The sequence below is a fragment of the Nicotiana tomentosiformis genome, chromosome 2 (assembly GCF_000390325.3).
Source record: "Nicotiana tomentosiformis chromosome 2, ASM39032v3, whole genome shotgun sequence".
Lineage (NCBI taxonomy): Eukaryota > Viridiplantae > Streptophyta > Magnoliopsida > Solanales > Solanaceae > Nicotiana > Nicotiana tomentosiformis.
In genome coordinates this window covers 162101085-162121136 of record NC_090813.1, presented here as the reverse complement: position 1 = coordinate 162121136, position 20052 = coordinate 162101085, and the positions used below count along the sequence as shown (strand labels likewise).

The window sequence follows — 20052 nt, the reverse complement described above, 5'->3', positions numbered from 1 at the left end:
TGCAGTGGGATCTCCCGGAATACCATTCCGTAGTCCTAAAGTAAATATGCAAGACAGAGGGATCTCCCGGAATACCGTTCCATAGTCCCAAAGTAAATATGTAGTACAGGAAGATCTCCCGGAATACCGTTCCGTAGTCCTAAAGTAAATATGCAGCGCGAATGATAGAAATACAACTACATCACGAAATTCTTACAATTTAGACAAGTGCCAGTCAGGGAAGAAGCAGGAAATTCACTAAGCATGCTGCACATAATTCATATAAATAATTAAGATACGTAGACATGTTGTATTAGACTAAACATGATGGCTACACATATTGGAATAACTCAATTAAGAATGAAAATAGATTAGTACTCGTTAAAATGGTATAACTCAAAATAACAGAAAAATATGTTGCTGCTTGGTAAGAAAAATTGGGTTTTACCACCTTCAGGAATAACTCTTCTGTCTGGACTGGGCTGTGTGAGGTCTATCTTGAATCACCTTCACTTTTTCCAAAGCATCCTGAACCAAGTCCGTACATAATAATCTGGCCTCGCCGGGTTCAAACCAACCCACTAGGGACCGACACCGCCTACCGTACAGAGCCTCATACGGTGCCATCTGAATGCTGGACTGATAATTGTTGTTGTAAGCAAACTCCGCAAGTGGAAAGAACTGGTCCCAAGCACCCCCAAAATCTATTACACACGCACGAAGCATATCCTCTAATATCTGAAAAGTGCGCTCGGACTGACCGTCCGTCTGAGGGTGAAATATTGTGCTCAACGCAACCCTAGTACCCAACTCATGTTGTACAGCTCTCCAGAATCGTGATGTAAACTGCGTACCCCGGTCAGAGATAATAGATATCGGTATGCCATGAAGCCTGACGATCTCACGGATGTAGATTCGAGCTAGCTGCTCGAAAGAATAGGTAGTCATCACAGGAATGAAATGAGCCGACTTGGTCAGCCTATCCACAATCACCCAAACTGTATCAAACTTACGCTGAGTCCGTAGGAGTTCAACAATGAAATCCATAGTGATCCACTCCCATTTTCACTCCGGAATCTCTAACTTCTGAAGTAATGCACCTGGTCGTTGATGCTCATATTTTACCTGCTCGCAATTCAGACATCGAGCCACATACTCTACTATATTCTTCTTCATTCTCCTCCACCAGTAATGCTGTTTCAAGTCCTGATACATCTTTGTGGCACCCGGATGAATAGAGTACCGCGAACTGTGAGCCTCTTGGAGAATCAACTCACGCAAACCATCTATATTGGGCACACATAGCCTGTCTTGCATCCTCAATGCACCATCATCTCCAGTAGTGACCTCCTTAGCATCACAGTGCTGGACCGTGTCCTTAAGGATAAGCAGATGAGGGTCATCATATGATCATAAAGAGAAGACCGAGAGACCACGTAAGCCAACACTCAACTCGGCTCAGAAATATCCAATCTCATAAACTGGCTGGCTAAGGCCTGAACATCCAACGCCAATGGCCTCTTTGCTACTGGTAGATATGCTAAACTCTCCAAACTCTCTGTCCGGCGACTCAAAGCATCGGCCACCACATTGGCCTTCCCAGGGTGGTATAAAAATAGTGATATCATAATCCTTAAGTAGCTTTAACCACCTCCGCTGACGTAAGTTAAGATATTTCTGCTTAAAGAGATGCTGCAAACTCCGATGATCGGTGTAAATCTCACAAGGAACACCATACAAATAATACCGCCATATCTTCAAGGCATGAATAATAGCTGCTAACTCAAGGTCGTGGACATGATAGTTTTTTTCATGCATCTTCAGCTGTCTGGACGCGTAGGCAATCACCCTACCGTCCTGCATTAACACCGCGCTGAGACCAATCCGCGATGCTTCATAATATACAATATAAGACCCCGAACCTGTAGGTAATACCAATACTGGGGCTGTATTCAAAGTTGTCTTGAGCTTCTGAAATCTCTCCTCACATCCCTCTGTCCACTGAACGGAGCGCCCTTCTGGGTCAGCCTGGTCATAGATGCTGCAATAGATGAGAATCCTTCTACAAAGCGACAATAATACCCCGCCAAACCAAGAAAACTCCGGATCTCTGTACCTGAAGATGGCCTGGTCCAACTCTACACTACTTCAATCTTCTTCGGATCCACCTGGATCCCCTCACTCGATACTATATGACCGAAGAATGCCACTGAGTATAGCCAAAACTCACACTTTGAAAATTTTTCATATAACTTCTTTTCTCTCAAGGTCTGAAGTGCAGTCCTCAGGTGTTGCTCATGATCCTCCTGACTCCGGGAGTATACCAGAATGTCGTCAATAAACACAATGACGAATGAGTCAAGATAAGGCCGGAACACACTGTGCATCAAGTGCATGAAAGTTTCTGGGGCATTGGTCAGCCCAAAGGACATAACAAGAAACTCGTAGTGACCATTTCTAGTCCTGAAAGCAGTCTTCGAGATATCCGACTCTCGAATCTTCAACTAATGATAACCTGAACGTAAGTCAATCTTGGAAAACACTTTGGCATCCTGTAACTGATCAAATAAGGCATCAATCCGAGGCAATGGATACTTGTTCTTCACTGTGACTTTGTTCAACTGGTGGTAATCAATACACATCCTCATAGAACCATCCTTCTTCTTCACAAATAAGACAAGAGCACCCCAAGGTGACACACTGGGCCGAATGAAGCCTTTATCAAGCAATTCTTATAACTGTTCTTTCAACTCCTTCAATTCAGGAGAAGCCATACGATATGGAAGAATAGAGATGGGCTGAGTGCCCGGCAACAAATCAATGCCAAAATCAATATCTCTATCAGGCAGCATCCCCGGAAGATCAGCTGGAAACACATATGGAAAGTCCCTCACTACTGGAACTGACTCAACTGTAGGGGTATCAATACTGACTTCTCTCACATAATCTAGATACGCGTCACACCCCTTCTCAACCATTCATTGAGCTTTAAGAAAGGAAATAACTCTGCTGGGAGTATACTTTAAGGTACCTCTCCACTCTAATCATGGTAAACTTGGCATAGCCAGCGTCACAGTTTTAGCGTGACAATCAAGAATAGCATAATGGGGCGACAACCAGTCCATGCCCAAAATAATATCAAAGTCCACCATGTTGAGCAATAATAAATCGGCTCTGGTCTCAAAACCACTAAGAGCAATCAAACACGACCGATACATGCGGTCCACAACAAAAGAATCTCCCACAGGAGTAGATACATAAATAGGGGAACTCAAAGAATCTCGAGATACGCCCAAATACGGGGCAAAATAAGAGGACACATAAGAATATGTAGAGCCTGGGTCAAATAATATCGACGTATCTCTATGACAGACCGGAACAATACCTGTAATGACAGAATCAAAAGAATTACCTCGTACGAGCAGGAAGTGCATAATATCTGGCCTGGACTCCCCCTCTAGGATGACCTCTACCTCTCCGACCTCCACCTCGAGCTGGTTAAGCAGGTGGGGTGGCAACTGGTGCTGTAATCATAGTCTGAGGACCTGGTGGAGCACGTTGTGGCTGAAACATCTGTGGAGGTTCACCCCTCCTAATCCTGGGGCAATCCCTCACCATGTGGCGAGTGTCATCACACTCAAAACAAGCTCTGGGAGGACGTGGCTGTTGTGACTGGCTCGGGCTAGGTCTGCTGGACTGGCCGCTAGGAATACCCCGTGCAAGAGGCACACTAGATAATGGTGGTGCATAATAAGGCTCCTAGGGTCTAGAAGGAGCTGGAACATCACTGGAGGCTGGAAGAGCTGAATGAACAGGGCGGCTCACATAACCCCTACCATGACGAGCTGCTGGGGCACGAGCTCCCGAATAATAACCAGTCGTTCGAGCCCACTTGGCCTATCTCTCCTCTCTATCTCGGGCAAACATGCCCTCGAATCTCCTGGTAATACCCACAACCTGCTGATAAGAAATATCCATCTCCAATTCCCTGGCCATACTACTCCGGATGTTGGGATGGAGACCCTCAATAAACCGTCGAACCCTTTCTCGAACTGTGGCAACTAAGGCCGGTGCATGTCGGGCCAAATCACTGAAGTGAAATGCATACTCTGACACTATCATAACACCTTGGCACAGCTGCTCAAACTCCGCACGCCATGAGTCCCTAAGGCTCTGAGGGACATACTCTCTCAAAAACATGTCCGAGAACTGAGTCCATGTAAGTGAAGCTGCCTCAGCCAGACTACTCAACTCATAAGCATGCCACCACTGATAGGCTACTCCTCTAAGCTGGAATGTGGTAAAAGAAACCCCGCTCATCTCCGCTACGCCCATAGTACGGAGAATACGATGACACTCCTCAAGAAAACCCTGAGCATCATCCGTAGCCAATCAGCTGAAAGGTACCTCTCAAGTCTGAGTTGCTCCGCCTCAGAGGCTGCTGCCCTAACCTCGGGCTGAGCTGGAGCTACCAGCTACATTGGTACAATTTCTGGAACCTGGTCGACGTGAACCCGCTGCTCTGGAGTACCGGCGACGGGAGTCTGTGCTCCTCCCCCGGCCTGAGATGTGGCAGGAGCAAGTGGAATCAATCCAGCCTGAGCTAAGGTGCTGAACATGCTCAGAAACTGGGCTAGAGTCTCATAGAGGGCTGGTGCAGCAACAGGTATCTCAGGTGTCTTCCCTCCAGCTTGAGCTACTGTGGGCTCCTCTGTAGCAGCTCGTGCAGGTGCTATGGGTGCACCACGTAGATGTCCTCGGCCTCTACCCCGGTCTCTCGCAGCTCTAGCAAGGGGCGCGAGTGCTTGTTCATCAGATCCGCTTGTACGTGTCCTCACCATCTGTGAGAGAATAGAATATAGAAATTTAGAATCTCTAAAGTCAACAATTTTCGCACGACAAGGAATCAAAGTAGTGAAATTTTCCTAACAGTTCCATAGCCCCCCGAAGATAAGTACAGACATTTCCGTACCGATCCGCTAGACTCTAATAAACCGGCTAGTGATTCACGACACCTACGAACCTAGAGCTCTGATACCAACTTGTCACGACCCAATTTTCCCTCCGTGTGACATCATGACGGCACCTAGTCTCTACAACTAGGTAAGCCTAACATTTTACAGAATAATAAAATAAAAATATAAAATTTAACTAACTATTCAAAAATACACAACAAATCCCAAAACCCAGAATATCGTGAATCACAAACTACAGAAGGAAAAATCTAGTGTCTCTATACATCAGAGTCTAACAAGGAAAAATACATAAGATAATGGACATGAGAAAGAGTAGAAGGGGACTCCAAGATTTGCGGACGCGGCATATTTTACCTTAAAGTCTCCAAAGCTGTCCCGGCTCACTGATAGTGCGGATGATAAGGAGCACCTGGATCTGCACACAAAAAACATGTACAGAGAGTAGCATGAGTACACCACAATCGATACCCAGTAAGTGCCAAGCCTAACCTCGGTCGAGTAGTGACGAGGTCAGGTCAGGGCCCTACTGGTAAATATATAATAAAATAATATAGAGTGTAATACCGCAATAAAATAAAGATTGAAATTTAACAACAATGAAATCATAGAAGGTAACAGCTCAGTACACAGAAATACAACAGGGAATCTCCCGAGATACCGTCTCGTAGTCCCAAACGTAAATATACAAGTGGATCTCCCGGAATACCGTTCTGTAGTCCCAAAGTAAATGTGCAAGGGGATCTCCCGGAATACCGTTCCGTAGTCCCAAAGTAAATATGCAAGACAGGAGGATCTCCCGGAATACCGTTCCGTAGTCCCAAAGTAAATATGCCGTACAGGGGAATCTCCGGGAATACCATTCCGTAGTTCCAAAGTAAATATGCAGCGCGAATGATAGAAATACAACTACATCACGAAATGCTTACAATTTAGACAAGTACCAGTCAGGGAAGAAGCAGGAAATTCACTAATCATGCTGACATAATTCACATAAAAAATTAAGACACGTAGACATGATGTATTAGACTAAACATGATGGCTACGCATATTGGAATAACTCAATTAAGAATGAAAATAGATTAGTACTCATTAAAATGGTATAACTCAAAATAACAGGAAAACATGTTGCTGCTCGGTAAGAAAAATCGGGTTTTACCAAAACTAGCCCGTGTACATACTCGTCACCTCACGTACACGACGCTCACATAATACAATAGTTCCAAATCTTAAGAGGATTTCCCCCACACAAAGTTAGACAAACCACCTACATCGAACCAAGCTCAATCAATCGGTCACAATGCCTTTCCCACGAATATCCGGCTCCGAATGGCCCAAATCTAGCCAAAAGCAATTACATATCATAAATACAACAATAATAGACTCATCTAATTAACGAAATCAACATTTTAACGAAAATTCCGAAATTAACTCAAAAGTTGCTTGTGGGGACCATGTCTCGGAATCGGGTAAAAGTCATAAAATACGAAAGCCCATTCACTCATGAGTCTAACCATATCAAATTTACTAAAATCCAACACCAAATGGTCCTCCAAATCCACAAATCAAACTTCCAAATCCCTAGCCTCAAATTCCCAATTTTCACCTTAAATACATACTAACTAGGTGAAAAAATACATGGAAAAGCAAGATTATTGATAAAAAATAAACACAAGGTACTTACCTTAAGAAATCTCTCGAAAATGCTCTCAAATATCGCCCTAAACCAAGTTGCAAAGTCCAAAAATGATAAAAATCGCGAAGCTCTTCGATTTTAACCACTGCCCAGGTATTTCCGCACCTGCGGAGCCTAGGCTCGCACCTGTGGGTGCGCTTGTGCGGCAAAAATGTGCGCATATGCGCAAATCACTTACCCCCTCTACCTTCGCACCTGTGAAGAAAGGGCCGCACCTGCGGAAATCCCTTCCGTTTCTGCGGACCTTACGCACCTGCGATGACCCTAACGCATCTGCGGGCATCGCAGATGCGAAATTCACCTCGCACCTGCGACTCCTGGCACTCCTCCATTTTTTCGCTTCTGCGCTTGCCTCTCCGCACGTGCGATCATGCACCTGCGGTCTCTCCACCGCAGGTGCGAAAATGACAGATGCCTGAAGAGTTCAGCAGCAACTCAAATACAACTTTTGATCCGTTAAGCATTTGAAACTCACCCGAGGCCCCCGGGACCTCAACCAAACATACCAACCAATCTTAAAATACCATACGAACTTAGTCGAGCCCACAAATCACATCAACTAATGCTAAAATCACGAATCACCCTCCAATTCAAACTTAAAGAACTTGAAACTTTAAATTCCTACAACCGATGCCGAAACCTATCAAACCACGTTCGAATGACCTCAAATTTTGCACACAAGTCATATTCAACATTACGGATCTACTCCAACTTCCGAAATCGGAATCCGACCCCAATATCAAAATTTTCACTAGCGGTCCAAATCTCAAAAAATTTGACTTTCGCCATTTCAAACCTAAATGAGCTACGGGCCCCCAAAACACATTCCGGACACGCCCCTAAGCCCAAAATCACCCAACGGAGCTAACAGAATCAACAGAATTCCATTTCGGAAATGTCTTCACACAGTTCCGACTACGGTCCAAATTTTAATACTTAAGCTCTCATTTAGGGACTAAGTGTCCCAAAACACTCCGAAACTCAAAATCAATCATCCAGACAAGTCACAATAGCAGAAATAGATTTGGGAAAAGTAGTTAATAGGGATTCGGGCTCTAACTCTCAAAACGACCGGTCGGGTCATTACAAATCTCATTATAGATGCATTGCAGATATATCCCGTATTAATTATTGCAAATACTTATACAGGTTTTTTTTATAAAAATAATAAACTATAACGTTGTTCCGTAGTATTTCATCAATTTTAATATTTCTTTTCTATTAACAGATTGATATTATTTATAATTACGTAAATATTCTAAATACATTATTGATAAACGCAAAATTACACGCGCAAAACGCTTACGCTAAAACTAATTAAATAATAAGTGGAGGATTGTTGAATATATATATAATAATATATAAATATCATTTAATAATAAAATTTAAATAGTAGGAAGATAATTTGAAGGGTTGTGTGGCTTCATATTAGTAGGTGGCTTTTCAAAAGTGTTCTTTCGGTTATTGTTTCAACCGTTGGCTTAAGTAATGCCCTCATTTATTAAAGTGTGCTTTCTTTATTTGTCAACGTATGAAGCATTCGTTCTAATAACATCTCTCTACCAATTCAAAAGAAACAAGCATTGTTCTTAGTCACTCAACCATTTTTCTCGTTCAACATCTCCTCTCAGAATTTCATTCTTTCTATTGAGTTGACTTCTTGTGTTAGAAGAAATCAAAGAGTGCAACTTTGATTTTTAAAGTAAGTAATGCCATCTTAAAGTGAAACTTTGATTTTTAGTGCAACTTTGATTTTTAGAGTGCAAATTATTAATAGGAAAATAATGTCATCTTAAAGATAATTTCCTGGAGATACCTTGCCTACATGTTTCGTATTTTTCATTAATTATCTTGCTTGATTTTATTCCATTGAACTAATTTTTTTCCCAATAAATACATCGCTTATATAGGTATGTAAATACAACTATATATATATATATATATATATATATATATATATAAGCGTGTATAAATATTGTTGCAAAAATAATTAGCTATACGGGTGCAAATTGAAAATATGACTACATAAGAACTTATATTTTTTGTGAGTTCGGAAAATACATGAAGAATTTTGCAAAATGCGGTTATAGCTAAGGGTGAGCATAAAATTCGAAAAAATCAAAAAATCGGACTGGACCGAATTAATTCGGTATTTCGATATCGTTTCTTCGGTACGAATTCGGTATAAATATTTCAAAAGTTTGGTACTTCGATACAGTTCTCGATATTGAACTTTTGATACTTTAGTAAATCGAAATACCGAAATATTTTAGTAAGCTAGTAAGCCTAGCCCAATTCTCCATTTCCCGACCCAAGTCCAACTGTCCAACCCCTAAAGTCTATAAGCTCAAATCTTCGACTTTTGACTTGCAATCACATATGTATAACAAGTTTACAAAATAATACTCCCTCCGTTTCAATTTATATGAATTCATTTGACTGGTCACGAAGTTTAAGAAAAGAGAGAAGACTTTTAAACTTGTGATATAAATGAAACACATATATTTTGTGTGATTATAAATCATTGCATTAGGAAGCCAGTAAGCCTAGCCCAGTTCTCCATTTCCCAACCCAAGTCCAACTGTCCAACCCCTAAAGTCTATAAGCCCAAATCTTCTACTTTTGACTTGCAATCAGATATGTATACCAAGTTTACGAAATAATACTCCTTCTGTTTCAATTTATGTGAACCCATTTGACTGGGCACGGAGTTTAAAAAAAGAGAGAAGACTTTTAAACTTGCAGTATAAAATAAGGCACATATATTTTGTAATGCTATAAATAATTGCATTAGTAAGCCAGTAAGCCTAGCCCAGTTCTTCATTTCCCAACCCAAGTCCAACTGTCCAACCCCTAAAGTCTATAAGCCCAAATCTTTGACTTTTGACTTGCAATCAGATATGTATACCAATTTTACAAAATAAATATTTCCATGTATTTGATATCTTCATTTATTTGGTTATGGAACTAAATAATATTTGAAAAGTTCCTCTTTTTATTTTTGTTTTAGATTCTTTGGTTCCTCTGTCCTTTGTTGCTCTACTGCGGATTCTCAGTTAGAGCAAAAATTTGGCATTTGGTTTTCAAGGACGGAGCTTTTCAGGCTAAAGGAACTATTAGTGATTACCATAAATATGGATTAAGTACAGTACTAATATTTGGCATTTGAAGATAGATTCAGCGGAATAGATGAAAACGTCATTCCTTCAAGTTCGTTGTTGACAAACCAATATCGTTACCTCATGGATTTGGGTTATCTCGATGAACTATTGTTAGAACTCCTCCGGCAAATAAAACTAACAGCAATTTATCGAACCGTATCAAAACTGTATCGAACCAAACTAAAAAATATCAAATCGTATTGAATTACTTTGGTACAGTATTTGATATACACAATTAATATACCGAATATTGAAGTATCAAACTGAAATTTTTAAATATCGTACCTAATTATAGCACATCATTTCAAGTAATCTTAGCTGAATTTATCAAACATCTAAATCTTATCCACTTCAGCCAATATAAGATTGCCACTTCAGCAAACAAGTATCCAAGTGTATCTAAAACAGCCCATTCTGAGGCCACAAACTCCTTGCTTTGGGTAATGGGCCTATGTCACAGAAACTTGTTTCGAACCCCAACAGATTTATACAAACAATTTTGTCAAAAGGCAATTAAACTAAAAAAAAAGAAGAGAAAAAAGTTGAGTTGCTGCAAAAATGGCTGCCACCATCTTAACTTTTCTTCCACAGTTCAATGGACTCAAAACCAACACCTTCTCTACTTCCCCTATTCAGGGCTTGGTCAGTTCCTCCATTTATGTCTGTTTTACATTTACTTAGGTGTTATTTTTACTTTTTTTTCATCTTTCCCGTTTATAATTTTTGCTTACTTTGATACATTTGACTTGATTTCGAAGTAGCTGAAATTATTTTATGATTAACTTCTTGTATTTTGTTTTTCTTTTCTATGAGTAATATCAGATATCTTTAAAATAAAATTATTCACTATTTATGGATTTTACCATTTTCAAATTGTTAAGACATTGAAAACATATGAATTTATATAGTTGTAACAATCATCTTTCACTGGGTGCAGGTGGCCGTTCAACCCATGAGGAGTAGAGGGCAAGGTGCTCTGGGTGCTCGCTGTGATTTTATTGGCTCGCCCACAAATTTGGTAAATAACTATTGCAATTATATTGTGAGAGACTTTATAACTGAGATATAAAAAAGAAAACTCAAAAAGAATAAAGTAGTCGTATCAAAGAAACTCAAAGTTTTGCGTTTGCAATTTCTTTTTTAAAAGAAAATGAAAACCTGACTATCCTGTGAAAATCATAGTGGGCTACTTTATAGCAAAATGATGAATAAGTTATCTTTTATCAGAATGGTGACTTCTTCCATAAAAGGGTCAACCCTCAAAATACATAGTGTGCGTATCCACAAATCCGTTGGGTCTTGCTTTGATATGTAAACATAATCAAAATACGTATACTAGTAGGTCAGCATGCATGAAATGACTCAGTTACGTTCCTTCCTCCATATTTTAGGTTTCAAGGGGCCAATGCATTTTAATCTCTTCCTCTACAGATCGAATGGTCTCTATTATGCATGTAGTTCTTCTGAGAAAAGCATATCGCATTAGCAATTTGACAAAACTTCTACTACGTACATATTCCTATAATATTCTTCTAATGACATAAATTGACATTGCTTGTATTGAATTGAGCGCCTTCTCAGCAGAAACGCAAGTGAAAAATACAAAAACAAAATAGAGTAAATCATATATTTTCCTAAATAATAGTATATAATAGCATAATTTAAACAAAAACCATCCGTTATATCAACTTATGTTGTTTATTCTTGAAATAGTACATGAAATCAATCTTTGAGAGAGAATTCACTGGATGAAGGTAAATTACCTCAAAAAAGGATCGGATGTGCACTGTCACAGAAGTAAAAAGGAATGTGCCAACAATTAAAGGTTTTTTATTTATTAATAGATATAAGTTGGTGTTGGAAGTATTTTTTTATTTTTCAATGTGGGATTGGCATGACGGGCCTTAGAACTTGAAGAACAGAAAGGAAAGAGCTGGAATTGGGAGTCCATGCAAATTCGCTTCTTCTTCAGTATTATTGTCCAAGTAGAATTGAGTTGAGCAATCAAAATAGGGTAGTGGTTAGAAAGAACTTAGTGCAAGATTTTTACCAAATAGAATTTATGGACTTCCGAATTTTTTTGAAATGACCATGGTTAAATGTAGTATATTTAGTTTTACTATTCTAATTTCACAACGGTAGGCTAAAGTCCTATATATGGGATAAAATCTTAAATATTACAATTTTTATCCAACATTTTTCTACTTTTAAATAATATTTTAGCTTAAAAGGCACAAAAATTGATCAACGTTGATATATGTACATGCATATGTTTATTTATTACTATTCAATTTCATCGTCTCATGATTTTGATTGACTTTTTTGGAGTAAAATTGAAGGCAGATAAAAGTTCTAAGGAGATAAATTTAGTGATAAGAATTAAGTCGAATAGTATGTTATGTAAATTTAGTCTCATAAATAGTAAGTATTGACGTTCTTTATGGAGACATAAATGATGCAAGAAACCAAACCATGAGTTAATGCGAACGATTTTGTAACAAAGTGTTTGTATGTTGAACAGATAATGGTGACATCAACAAGCCTAATGCTCTTTGCTGGTAGATTTGGGTTGGCTCCATCAGCAAACAGGAAAGCCACAGCAGGGCTAAAGCTTGAGGTTAGGGACTCAGGTCTCCAGACTGGAGATCCTGCTGGATTTACACTCGCTGACACCTTGGCTTGTGGTGTTGTTGGTCACATTATTGGTGTTGGGGTTGTTCTTGGCCTCAAAAACATTGGTGCTATCTAAATAATCTCTTGTTTATAACAAAATATTTTCTTGTGTATTCCAGTTTCTAGCATTTATGTTGCTAGCACTCCTGTTTTTCTGTTGCTACCACAAAAGTTTTATCAAACAATTAGAGAAAAATTGAACACACATAACCAATATTTATCGCGCGATGCGTTGGGTTGGAAAGTCACCCACAGTAATAATACATAAAAGATTACACAAATCAACATGAAAATTATTTAATCAAGTATACAACGATATATAGCAAGTTATCTATTTATATATCATATAATTAAGAAAGAGTTAATATATCAAAACCCCTCTAATTCAGTGAAATACATACTAATCTATTGGGGGTTAATTTCTATATTCAGTGAAATGCATTATTCTCGTATTAAATCTGCCATGTGGTTGCACAGTGGAATTAATCTCCACTACCCTAATTTTACCTCCTTGATTTTAAAAAGAAAAAGATCCTAATTATACAAAATATTACAAAACACTGTAAAACTAAAGATCGGCTCTAACGTTTTTTTTTTTTCCCAAACTTCAATTCTCATAAAAATCAAGACCGAAACCATATTCTCTGTCACCTAACACTTCAAGGGGTATTTTAGTATGAGAACAATGGAGTTCAGGGGGAGTAATAGAAATCCTCAATAGTTTAGATGTGAAATTTATAAGAGTATAATTTTTGAGGGAATTTTGATGTATTAACTCTAAAAGAAACCATATCACGTAAGTTAAGATCAAATATATACATAGACGTACATACATACAAACATGAATGCTCCAAGGTTCATTAGAGGCTAATGCCTTCCTATTGGATTCAAACCCCGATTGGACTTTCATCTCCCTTAAATGTCCAAGGATATTTGGAGTGAACCTAGGATTGGGGAGAGTTTTGAGGCTACTTAACATATACTTGATATTCATATTGAATAAGACAATTGAACATTATATTTTATAAACTAAATGTCTTTATATAACACAAGCATCAAGTTGAATTGTGATACCAAAAGGTACGAGACACCAACAATGGAACAGTAATTGAAGAAGAAGAAAATTCAGAGAGGAGGAGGGAAATTCAAAGGGAGAAGCTCCCATCTTATTCCAAAAATATGTATGTAAAATACACCGGTTGACTCTAATTCCATATTTTTCTTGGCATCATTAATAAGTATGAAGTCGGTTGGCGGATGTTCAATTCTTGATTCCTTAAAATAAAGTTCACTTTCTTCGTTGAAGTTGGACTCTTCTTGACCTCTTTCCACACTCTCAAGTTGGTGGGCATAGTGGGCCTCAACTAATATTTTCATTTGATCTTCCACAGTGCGAATATTCTCATCATTTTGAGTCAGTACTTGTTTCAAGCGCTCGAGTGCCAAGTTGTGCTTCTCCTCATTTTCAAGAATGGCCTCCAACATGAGCATCATCCTTTCATTTTGAGCATTTGAGAGTTCTTCTTGGTTTTGATCAAGTGCCAAGGAAGGATTTTCGGCTTCAATCTCTAAGGTTTTTGGCTATCATTCACTTTCGAGGCATTTTGGACTTCTAAAGCTTCAAGCATTTCTCCCATTTGTAAGTTCAACCTTTCAAGCGTCGAATCATTTTGGAGACTATTTTCTAAAAGCTCCTGCAAGGCATTTTTCTCTTTTTTTCCTCCTTCAAGTAGGCATTCCCCCATGAGCTTGAACTCTCAATTTCTTCTACTTTCATATCCCTATACTTGTCATCACAAAAAGTAGAATCATCATAGTGGGGTTTCGGGGAAGGGAAGGACAAATAAGCATAATTAGTGCAATGACCATTTTGACTACCACACTTATCAAAAATACTCCACACATGGGTTTGAGATTGTGCGCACAATCCGCCCCCGGGAGAATTTAAATAATTTTGCCAAGAGTGTGGTCCTCCACAATAAGGACACATGTCATCAAAGTATGAACAACTACCATCCGACCAATTTTCATTATGTGATGCCATTTTTCAAAGCTAAGTAAATAAACAAGAAACAAATAAGAACATAAAGCAAGATAAAAAAAATAATTACACAAATATTCACAAGTTTGGACTAAAGCACGTATGCTTACTTCTCAAACAACCTAAATATGCCAAATTGTTCCCCGGCAATGGCGCCAAATTTGATGACGTCCAAATCCACTACTAAAAAGTAAATGGAAACGGTCACAAGCAATATAATATACCCAACTATGAGTAGGGGTCGAATCCCACAGAGAAATAGGCGATTACGAGTGTAAGAGAATTATCACTTATTATGCTAAGTCAAATAGTTAGAATGGTTTTGAGAAAATATTTATAACTAATTGCGAAAATATAAACTAACCTAGAGAGCAAGTAAAATGATCAATGGCTTCAAGCATGGGGGCATTGGGAATTACACTCAAGTAACGATCCAATGTATTTCACGATTTTATAAATATGAGCGAGTTTATATTAATTAGCCTTGGGTAATAATTCTTTATTAGCTTCTTCCGAAGACTAACAAGATTTCCTAATTAAATTATCCCTAAAACATTTAAGAGATTAAGCACACCCGAATATGACTACAAGTAGTTCAATCCTATCCATAGGTAGAATCCATAAAGTGAGGGTTAATGCCTCAAGTTCTTGTTAATTAATCTTTCTCAATCCCAAATTATCTTTTCCAAAATTAATTCGAAGTAAATGGGCGAGTTCTAGGGTTAGCTAATCCATATGAAAACATTAAAAAACAAGAATAACTAAAGAAATAATAACTCACTTCAATATAAATAAAAATCATTCAATATATAAGCACAACAAGATATTTAATCCACACTTTAAATATGAATATTCCTATAAACAAGATTCAAGTGTTGGAAAAACTACTACACACTTAGGTATTCAATACAAAGCAAGAAAATGAAGAAATGAGTATAAATGAGTAAGAACTTCTCAACCAAAAGTTTCAAATCTTCAAGACCCAAGTGTGTGTGCAAGAACCCTAGCTCCAAAACTTGTGTTCTATAGTCAAGAGATGTCAACAATATTCAGAGATTGGCCAAAGATCTGTTTCCAATAAGCTAGGTCGTGTATTTGTTGGTTTGGAATGAAGAAAATGTGAAATGGCATAAGTTCCGAGAACTGAAGCGCGACATTCGCAATTGCGAACATTAGTTAGCAATTGCAAACCTTGACATCGCTGTTGAACATCGCATTTGCAATCTGTATGTTCGCAATTGCGAACTAGGCACTGTGCACTTGGTTTCGCATTTGCGATGATAGACTTTCGCATTTCCGAAGGTTGACTGTCTAGTTTGACTTCGCATTTGCGGCCCTCATTTTGCATTTGCAATAATTGTTTAACTTAGTTGACTTCACAATTGCGAGCTCCTGCTCGCATTTGCGACCCTTGTGGCCAATTTTCAGATTTCTGCTTTTGAGCCCTTTTTTGACTTCTTTTTGCTTGGTTTCTTCCCGATCACTTCTAAATAACATAAAACCTGTAAAGTAGAAGTAAACGACATTAAACATACTACTTTATCAATCGAACATAGCAAAAATCTATGATTAAAGACAAGATAAGTTGGTAAATTACCAACTTATCAATGCTGTAGACCTCGCAATTACAAGGGTCTGCTCGCATTTGCGAAGGACTGCATTAGTGGCAGTTTCTCGCATTTGTGATGCTAGGCTGCTTGTGGTGGACCTTGCATTTATGGGGTATTTTGTCACAATTACAACATTGGAAGGCTACAGGGTTATTCACAATTGCAAAGTATAGGGTCGTATTTGCGACATCCGCTGGGCAGGCTTGGTTCGCATTTGCGATCCCTGTGTCACATTTGCGAACCTCTGGTCGTAAATGCAACATCTATAGCTAGTTAATAGCTGAGTATTTTGGGACTTAGACCATTTTATTATATTTTTGATCCCTAGGCTTGGAGAGGGGAGACTTTTGAAGAGGATTTTCACACAAAGCTATTAGGTAAGTGATTTTCACTCGATTTTGATATTTTATCTTGATTTCTTATAGATATTTACACCAAAATCATAAATTTGAAAGAAAATTTTGGGGATTTTGACTATGTTTTGAAAGAATAAAAATTTAGGATTTGAGAGTCGATTTGGACTTGGTTTTAAAAACTAATCACATATTTAGACTTGTGGGGTTATGGGTAGTCAGAATCTACTCCTCGACTCGGGTTTTGATCATGTGGGCCTGGGGTGACTTTTGTTGACTTTTCAGAAATTGGGTAAAGATTGAGACATTATTATTTAGAATCGACTCCTTTAGCATTTTTTGATGTTATTTAGTTATTTTTTGCTAGATTTGAGCCGAACGGAGGTGATTTTTAAAGGAAAGGCATTTTTGGAGTATTGAATTGGATTGTTTGAGGTAAGTATCTTGCCTAATCTTATGTGAGGGAATACCCCTTATGATTTGGCCTTAATTATTTATTCTTGTTATGTGAAAAATGACATATACACGAGCTGGCGAGTGTGTACACAGGTGCTATGTGTGGCTTATGACCGGATTAGACCTTAAGGCATTAATATGCCTTAATTTGAGAAAGTGTTTTATATGAAACATGCTTAATCACTTTGTGACCACCTGAAGATGATCGTTATAATTGATTTAGTCATAGTCATACTTTATATGTTGAAACCCATCCGTATTTTTAGTATTGCTATGTCCTTGCACACCTTCTTTATAAATTGTGAGCTTATATCTTTGATTAAATTTGGCATTATTATTTTGTGATAATTATGGCACTTGTGGACTTGTTGGTGGATTATTTGGGTGCTGGCATACAATTTTTGCCGCACGATTATGATTGATATTATTATTATTATTGTCGAGTGTGGAACGATACATATGAATATTATTATTGTGTCGGGTGTATAGCGATACAAATGGATATTATTATTGTGTCGGGTGCGGAGCGATACAGATGAATATTATTATTGTGTTGGGTACGGAGCGATACAGATAGATATTGTTATTGTGTGGGTAGTGCAGAGTGATACAGATAGAAATTGTTATTGTGTCGGTTGTGCAGAGAGATACAGATGCGGGTGCAGAGTGATACATGTGGATATTATTATTGTGAAAACAAATGTGGGTTTCCTCACCTTTTTGGCACTTTAGGTATGTCTTTGTTTTAAGAGGGAGAGAATGTAACGACCCAACAAGCCGTTTTGTATATTTGAGCCTCGTTTCCCCTTTTGAAGCTTCTCGTATGTGTATTATGACTTGCGGGTATGGTTGGTTTCGTTTCGGGGAAGTTTTGAAATTATTTGGACCTTTTGGTTCTTGGTTTAGAAGCTTAAGTTGGAAATATTGACCTAGGTTTGACTTTTGTGAAAACGACCCTGGAATGGTATTTTGATGGCTCCGATAGGTTCGTGTCGTGATTTTGGACTTGGGTATACCCGAAATTTAATTCGGAGGTCCCTAGGTTGATTTGACTTATTTTGTCAAAAGTTAAAAATTTGAAGGTTTAGAAATTCCTTTGCTATCGGGTTAGGATTTTTGTTTTGGGACTTGGAATAGGCCCATTTTGCTATTTGTAACTTTTCTACAAAATTTGGTGTAATTCCGAGTTAGTTTGATAGGAATTAGACACTTTGTTATGATTCTAGAAATTCTTGAATTTCCTTTTGAATTTCATGTGTTTTGATATCCGATTCATGGTTTCAGATATTATTTTAGCATTTTGATCGCGCAAGCGAGTTCGTCTCATGTTTTTAGACTTGTGTGTATGTTTGGTGTGGAATCCCGAGGGCTCGGGTGAATTTCAGACGTGTTTCAGATTGGTTTAAACTCATTTTTAGGTTGATGGTGTGCTGGTGCTCCAATTATCGCAATTGCGAGCACCAGCATCGCAATAGAAAAGTAGGTAGGAAGGGCTCAGGTATCGCATTTGCGATGCCTTTCTTGCAATTGCGAAGAAAGGGTTGGGTTGGGTAAGATCGTATTTGCGACCATTTGGTCGCATTTGCGGAAGGAACAGACTTTGCATTTGCGATATTTCACCGGGGTGTCAGGCACCGCATTTGCGAGTCATTGTTCGCATTTGTGAGGGTTCACAATTGCGAACCCAGGGTCGCAATTGAAACTCCTACACCTAAACATAAGGGCTGGAAAAACGGGACTTAGTCTCATTTTCATATTTTAGAACCCTAAACTCGGTAGGAAGCGATTTTGAGGAGGAATTTTCACCTACAACTATTGGGTAAGGGATTTTGATCAAATTTTCAATTATATTACATGATTATTTATGAGTTGTAACCTCTAATCCATGGAATGTGAAGAGAATATTTGGGGAAATTTGTCTATGTTTTGAAAAATTATAGGGACTCAAATTTAAAAATCAAACACATATATGGACTCGTGGGATTATGGGTAGTCGAGATCTACCTTTGGACTCGGACTTTGACCAGGTGGGACCGGGATTGACTTTTGTTGACTTTTAAGAATTATATAAAGATCTTAACTTATTAATCAAAATTGGTTTCTCTTACATTGTTTGATGATGTTGATACCCAATTTTGCCCTCATATTTTTTAAATAGTATATATACTTTCAGAATATTATTTTACATCATTACTTAATTTACAAGAATTATACAAGTATTTTCAATAATTTTTCATAATTTTTAAAGCTTTGAAATTAATTTTCTTGCATTTAAATTACTTGAATATGTATTAATTACTCCCATTAAATTATGTTGTGATGATTTAATAATCCAAATCTATTATTTTCATCAACATATTTGTTTCGTAATATTTTTACTTCATTTCATATGATTATATTGGTATTTTAAAACTATTTACATAATTTCGCAATAATAACCTATATGCTATGCATAATTACAATCAATACATTATTCATGCTAAAATAGCATTTTTTATATTTTTGTAATCTTAGGTTATTATTTTCAAATCCTTTTATTGCATAAGCAATATTTTATTATTTATTAATTATTTTATTTAAACAATTTCGGGTATTTACTTTGTAGCCCAAATTTGAGGCTAATTTCACACCAAACAGACCCAAATCACTGGCCCAGAGATCCACAATCCTTAGCCCTACCTCCTTTGGCCCAAACCAATGACCCCTCTCCCAAAGCCAGTCGGGACGCGTTAAAATGACCTGTTCCATTTTCTTCTAATCTTAGCCGTTGATCTCTCAAGATCAACGACCAACAATCACTCTTCTGCTTTAAACTAACCAAACCCACACGAAACCCTACCATTTCTCTAAGACCGCCGCCCCTAAATCCTCTTTTCTCTTCTCCTCTCAAACCCTAGCAGTCGCCTCCCTTATTCTATCCAACTCTGACCTCAATATGGAATCACTCCATGATTCCCTTTCCATTTATGCTCTGTCTCGTTGTTTATTACACGATTTTGGTATCACATAATAGTTGCCTATTTTTGGCAAGTGCCAGGCTCCTAATCGAGGGAATCAAGCTCCATTTTATTTAGATCCGAATGATATTTCGTCTGTATACACTTATTACC

The 20052-nt window shown here is 38.1% G+C and overlaps 1 protein-coding gene across 1 annotated transcript; it reads left to right on the top strand.

Annotated features, from left to right (window-relative positions):
* Positions 1–10243: 10243 nt before the first annotated feature.
* On the top strand, positions 10244–12595 carry LOC104096689 (photosystem I reaction center subunit psaK, chloroplastic-like). The gene is made up of 3 exons (XM_009603102.4): positions 10244–10451; positions 10747–10827; positions 12331–12595. Exons 1-3 carry the CDS (start codon positions 10368–10370, stop codon positions 12556–12558), a joined length of 393 nt encoding a protein of 130 aa, XP_009601397.1. The 5' UTR covers positions 10244–10367; the 3' UTR covers positions 12559–12595.
* The last annotated feature ends 7457 nt before the right edge of the window (positions 12596–20052 follow it).